This window comes from Hevea brasiliensis, chromosome 15, assembly GCF_030052815.1.
Source record: "Hevea brasiliensis isolate MT/VB/25A 57/8 chromosome 15, ASM3005281v1, whole genome shotgun sequence".
In the NCBI taxonomy this organism is placed as follows: Eukaryota; Viridiplantae; Streptophyta; class Magnoliopsida; order Malpighiales; family Euphorbiaceae; genus Hevea; species Hevea brasiliensis.
The window spans coordinates 60,410,841-60,418,118 of NC_079507.1; the positions used below are offsets into that span (position 1 = coordinate 60,410,841).

Genomic DNA, 7,278 nt, shown 5'->3' on the forward strand with positions numbered 1-7,278 from the left:
TTTATCTGTATAAATATTAATACCTTATACAAATTACATGTCATATTTATTTTTGCTAAGAAAAATTAGTTGACAACTAAATATTATCTAATAATAATAACAATGAATTGGGTTGTTTTATGCGAACTATTATATAATGGCCGTTAATTACTACTAGCAACGTGTTGACTGAAGTCATGATTATATATTTGATTAATCGGCTGTTCCGTTCGACGGGATTACAATTAATAACTCAAGAGTGTTGATGATAATGAACTTTTGCTTAATTTTCACACACATTACTCCAGATCTTGATCCTTGAATAAAAACCCTATAAAGCTTCCCCATCTGTCTCTCAAAGGCAACAATAAACCCTTTGGGATTAACAATTCACCAATCTCATAGCTAATATCAGTCGTCCCCTTCCAGTTTCCTTCTCAATACAAATGCTCCACTGCGCAATCTCTCTGCTCTCATGGGTTTCAATCGAATATTGAAGAAGCTCTTTTGCACTTCCCTCTTCCTCCTCTTCCTTGTCATCTCTAACGTTGCTTTCCCTTCTTCCACATCCCATGCAATCCAACCCAAAACTACCCCAAAAGAACCAGCCCAATACCAATGGTTCTACGTCAAGAACACCCCGCCTTTCATTCTGGACAACGAAGGAGTCCACAACAAGAAGAAAAAGAACGGAAAAATGGTGAGAAAGAGAAAGAAGCAGATCAAGAACTTCAAAACCAGGCCTTCTGCTTCTTTTTCTGTTATGCTCCCTAAGGGTTTTGTTCCTCCTTCTGGCTCGTCTCCTTGCCACAATGAGAAACCCAATAATGCCAGAGTCACCTTTTACTGCCATCTTTCAACCTCAAAACCCTAGAGTCCATATCCTACTAATCTTGTCCAGCAAGAAGATGGTTCCTCTTTCTTTCGATGCTTTCTTGGTGATTTTTGTTGCAGTTTTCTGTCTTTTCTTTGAAGCTACCAAGCTTAAAAATGTAAACACGATTTTGGATACGTTGTAACAGAGATGATAATAGCTAATATTTGAATAAAAGAGATGTAAAAACCATCTGAGCTTTACTGATCGAACTTCTTTCTTTCTTTAATGAATGACGAATCAGTTCTCCCCCTCTCAATTTACTCTTTTCCAACGAATTCTTTTCTTTCTTGAAAACATGCATGATTTTTTTTTTCAATATTGAGGTAAGCTGGCATACATCGAGTATTTTAAATTTGTGATCATTGATAAATAAATTGACTCTAAATTCTAATTAAATAGCATTAATATTGGGATATATATATATATATATATATATATATATATATATATATATGCTCTCACAGAGAGGTTGAGGGATGTCAAAGAAAGATGTCTGTAGCTTTGACATTAAATTAAATTAATTCTTCTCTCCCCCGACTTGAAAGTCCACATCCACGCTCGGCTGTGCATGAGTATTGGCCCATAAAATTCAAGAAACCATGTGATTTTGCATCGTTTGCAGGACTACTGTTTCTTGGGCTACAGACGTTTCGTAGCGTGCACTCCATGCATGCAATGGGAGAATATATTTAGGAATTGATCTTAATTTACAATGGTTTTGTTTCATTTATTCTTAATTTTCCTTAAAACAATTATGTGTATTTTTTCCTTTTATAATGGAAAGTGAATAAAATAAATTATGCTCATCAATTCAAAATGAAAGCATTTTTTTAATATATATATATATAACACTTTTAATCATATGAAATGTATTGCTCACAACAAGATCATGATATATGTATATATATAACACTTTTCTATAAATATTTTTAAAATATTACTTTGTTTAATGTCATTCCTATTCAATACTTGAGTTCATAATGGATCCGATCTCGACAATAATTTCCCTTCAAGCAGTAAGTTCTTTAGGCCAAATATAATAAGCTTTGACTCAATATGGAAAGATTCGATAGTTGATGGGTGTTGTAACCCTTTTTTATCAGAGTTTGTTACTTCTAGTGGGAAAGAGAAGGCCCGGAGAATGAATTGCATTTGATATGGAGGTCATTTTCTAATTGCTATTCGAGGGCCTAGAGAGGATGCAGTACTGCTGATCGAAAGGAAATCATCGAGTATTGTGAGAGTAAGTTGGGGATCAGGATGGATATATAATTGAGATTGAACACATAGCAAGTGGAATTCAATTTTTGGATCATATAATTTGCCGCAGGGTGATACACCCTACACTTGATTACGACACTCTTGGGTTTCATATATACCAAAGATTTTGATGATCATCAAGTAAGTCAGCTTGGTAGTACATCCTGTTGAAGTCTCTAGTACAGAAACTTATAGTCAATTGCCGAACCCTTCTCACCAGAAACTTAGAGAGCTTCCCTTCAACAGTATATATAACAATTTCACATAATCCGTCATTACTGGTAAGTCCAATTTTCCCTGGAAAATCTCTATCAAGTTCTAGATGACTCTTTTATTTTAGTGATTGGACAGTAAAGTACCACAGGATCATATTTCGGTTTCTGTTTTAGGTTGTCAAGAACCAGATGAAAGGCTAGCAGAGGATTGTAAATAACTTGCTTATTGTCGTTGCAACAGAAATTTTAATCATTAATTAATTTATGGTTTTTATTTGAATACCGAAAGTTTTGGTGTCAAGTAAAGATAAATGAAAAAATTATGTTAATTTTTCAATGTATTAAATCATAAGAGTATGAGAATTTAAGTTTTTAACATTTGATTATTTTAAAACTTGACAATTTTTTTTTAAAATAAATTTCTATCAGAATAGGAGTTTAGTATTTGTAAATATTATTAGTGTGTACATTCATTTTTAATATATTATTTAAATAAATCAAACATGGCATATTTAATAAAAATTAAAAAAGTTATTTAGATATAGCACGCTTTTTATTATTTAAAAAATATTTAATATCAAATAATAATTATTAATTATATAATAAATATAAAGTCCAGGTCTTTTCAAAGAAAACAAACCCACCAAATAAAGAAAAATACGAGGGAGAGATAGAGAAGTAGCCTCTCTTTTAGTATATAGTAATAATTATTAATTTTTTTTTTTAAGTAGATAATATACAACTCAATCAAGTTTTTATCTTAAACATTTAGGGTCGGCTATATGGATTTTCTTTTTCCACTCTAAACGATTTTGCGTTAAATCCTCGAAAATATGTAATTCTTCTAAATTATGTTGTATTACTCTCCTCAAAGTCAGTTTAGGTCTACCTCTTCTTTTCTTTCTATCCTCTATACTAATAACCTAATGTATTCTACTTATCTAACAGGAGCTTCCGTATGTCTACGCTTCATATGACCAAACCACCTCAATCTCCTTTCTCTCAACTTATCCTCAATTGGTACCACTCTTACCTTTTCTTTAATACTCTCATTACTAGTATAATATGATCACTCATCTACCTTAACATTCTTATCTCTGTAACTTTTATTTTAGGTATAATAATAAATAAGACTCATATATATATATATATATATATATATATATATATATATATTTAATGGTACACTCGAAATCTTGATTATATGGTGAACTGAATTAGGTAAAAAAAATCCCATATTTCTAGTGAGATGATGCAACAAGGAATTGTATTTATTCTTGACATTGTATTTATAGTTGATCTTCCATGACAGTTGCTAGAACTTTCAAAAAACAGCTACTTAAATTCTAAAAGACTTCCATCAGATTTATTTCTTATAGTAAATGGACTATAAGTAGTTAATCAGCTTCCGTTCTTCTGGCCATCATCCTTGTCATTTTCGATCTCAAAAGCTGAAATTGGGAACGAGCTGCCCAGACCACTGGCTATTGCAAACTCAATCTTGCCAGAAGAAGGATCTTTGATGTAGATAATAGAAAGGTAAAACCAAGTAAAAAACTCCTTACTCTTGACGCCAGTTACATTTCTTAGTCGACCCTTCTCAATAAAAGCTGTGACTTCAGTATCATAATGGGCAGTCCTGTTAATGAGGTGAAACTTGTGCACTTTCTTGTTCTTCTGCTTGAGCCAAATAAATCCAGTGGATCGGTTGTAGCCGAGCTCAATGATATCCAAGGGTAAGACACCGCGAGGAAGAGAAAAAGATTCCAGCAGTTCGTGAAATTTCTGCCTGCATAGATCTTCTCCATGGTAAATCTCTGCATTCTCTCTATGGAGTTTGATTAGCTCAGATGACATTGTAAGGTCTTCTTTCTTTATGAAGATGACAGTACGCAGATTGAAACTTTGGAGTGGATGACAATATATAAGGATGGATTTGGCTCTATATATGAATTCGGTAGTTGTAAAGCATTAAAAGCATCACATGATTTCACTTGTGTAGTCCAGTCTCTCTCAAGTATTTTGCAATAGCCATATAATTGAGGTTGAAACCTATGCTTTTGGGTGTAGTTGGGAAACTCATAAAGATGGTTGTTAGAGGTAGCAGTCAGTCATAAAGATGATGCATCTATCTATAAACCAACCCACTGCAATTATTGCTATGTTATCAATTTTAACAGTAGTGATTTTGAACATGCATGCTTATTTATATACATGAATGTCCAACCACTAGATAACAAGTATACGTACACTTGATTCAATAGCTAAGATTAATGACGGGTGTCCAAATTTTATGAATTTAGAGTTGCAACATGCTAGTGAAGGGATTATGAAGTGGCCAACTGCTAAGTACAGGTAGCTTTTAATTGGGAAATTCTTGTCTGAATCCGATTTATGGTGAACTAAAGACAAAAATATTGTTAATTTGGGTCTGTGTTGTATACTTCAATTTTACAAATGCTGAGATGTGGGTGCTGCTTCAAGGATTGAAGATGGCTACTGAAATGGGGTTCCAGAAAATTATTGCAGAATGTGATAATGAGGGTGTGGTTTCCATGGTTAACGGTATGACTATGCCTTTGGGGAGCTGTCTTCTTTGGCGAATTCTGTTCGAGGCATTCTCAGATATGTTTTGGAGACTAACGTCGTTCACATTTATAGAGAAGCTAATAGCTTGGCGGATTGGCTGGTTAATTTTGGCCCTGGTCGATAATAGTTTTTAAGATAGTCTCTTTTATTTATATTGTTCAGTGACATAATATTTATACAAGTGTCCTATTAATTTTTATAGATTAAGAGAGTATTTTAATTAAAATCAATAAAATTATATCACTATTTTTAAATTTAACAACTATTCTAATAGCTATTTTTATCGAACACTTCTGTTTTAATAACTATATAAAGCTAACTACTAATAACTAATATCTACGACTAGTAAAATAGCTAATAACTATTAAAACAACTAACAACTACTAAAACAACTGATATAACTAAACAGAACCTTTACTTGAAGTTTTGAGAAGCAAATGGCATTGTGCATTCTCGTTAGTTGTTCATTTCTTGAGCTTTGCTCCTCGTTTTTTCATATACACATATATATATAGTGAAAATCACATGTAAAATAAATAAGATATACATATTTATATTTTAAATTCATGACAGATTTTGTTAAGGTAAGTTAAGTTTTTCACCTAATCCTAATAGCTTTTTAATAGAAATATTAGGTAAATTACGCAGTCTTTTAATTTATGTGATTATTTTATTTCAATCGTCAAATTTTAATTTATTAAAATAAAATAATTTAATTTTAATTTTATTTCAAAAATAATCCTTTTAACCTGGAACAACAAGAGGTTAAAAAGAATAACATTATCCTTTTGCCCTCTTTTCTTTCTTTTTTCTTTTTCTTTGTAATTAAATTAATTAATAATTATTATCAATAAAATTATTTTATTTTAATTAAATTTATAATAAAATGATTAATTATATATGTTATTTATTATTTATTGTTATATTGGAATTTAGTTTATAATAATAATAATAATAATAAATTTTAAAATAATATTTTATTAATATATGATATTTTATCAGTATCTTAATTTTCATGTACAACATAAAAAAAACCATAAATAATAATTTATGAATAATTAAGTGTTAATTTTAATAAAATCAATTTGAAAAATTATTATTATAAGTTAAATAAATATTTTTTAAAATAAAATTAAAAAATTTTATTTTAATAAATTAAAATAAAATAATTACATAAATTAAGGGACCGTCGGTAACGTCTACTCAGATATACCTAACCATGGTTGTTAGGATCTCAATCAATGTCAACGATGAACAACAGTTGGACCCTTGGACATGATTATTGAATGGTATTATTACATGTGTTTGAGTAGTTTCTTTTTATTATTATCGAACGGTATTATTACATGTTGACTTCCATGCCGGAGTTGTTTGCAGATTGTGACGGATACAGGAACCATTTATTTGCAAACTCACATTACTCGATCACATTATGTCTCCGATTTTAAGTTGTGTTTTGATTTATCTTTTGAGTGCGTAAATATTTAAATAATTAAATTATAATATTTGATAAATTTAAAAAAATAAAGTTGATAGCTGATGGATAACTAATATGATACTCATAACTAATATGATACTCATCAATTGTAATTTATATCAGCTTTATTTTTAAAATTATTTTTCATCTAGTTGATTTGATTTTATTTTTTATTTTGATTATATTATTATTTTTATTTAATTTAAAAATTAATATTATTAATATTTTTATTTATAATTTTAACATTTTAATTAATATATTTTAATTTTATTAAAATATTTTTTTATTGATAACATAAAATATAAAATATTTATTTATATCTAAAAATTTAAAATTAATTATAAATTTTTCTATTAACAATAATAATTATTTTATTATTTTATTTATATTTTTAAAATTATTTAATTATCTTAAAAAATAATTATTTTTTTATTTTAATAATAAAATAAATGATATAATATAATAGATTAATAATTATATATTTATTTAAATAATATAATATATTAATTTAATAATTATATATTTAATTTAATAATAAAATAAATAATATAATATAATAAATTTATAATTTTATATTTATTTAAAAATTAAATAAATTATATGATATATACTCTTATTAGTCATTTCACATATCAACAGTAACAGCTAAATATAATTTTACCAAACACTTAACATAAAACAGCTATCACTAGCTATCAATTATCAGCTATCAGCTATCAGCTAACAGTAACAGAATTCAACAGTTAAACCAAATAGGCCCTTAAAGTGTTGAGTTACTGTACTGGTTATAGATAAAGTCGTGTGCTAAGGCTTACGAAATTGCTTCTTGGCTTGTTGCCTGAAAATTTGCAGTAACCCTTGTTAATTTTCCTCAAGATTAA

At 28.8% G+C, this 7,278-nt stretch overlaps 1 protein-coding gene across 1 annotated transcript; it reads right to left on the reverse strand.

Annotated features, from left to right (window-relative positions):
* Window positions 1-3,732: 3,732 nt before the first annotated feature.
* On the reverse strand, window positions 3,733-4,188 carry LOC110661863 (uncharacterized). The gene has a single exon (XM_021820660.2). It carries the CDS (start codon window positions 4,186-4,188, stop codon window positions 3,733-3,735), a length of 456 nt encoding a protein of 151 aa, XP_021676352.2.
* Window positions 4,189-7,278: the final 3,090 nt, after the last annotated feature.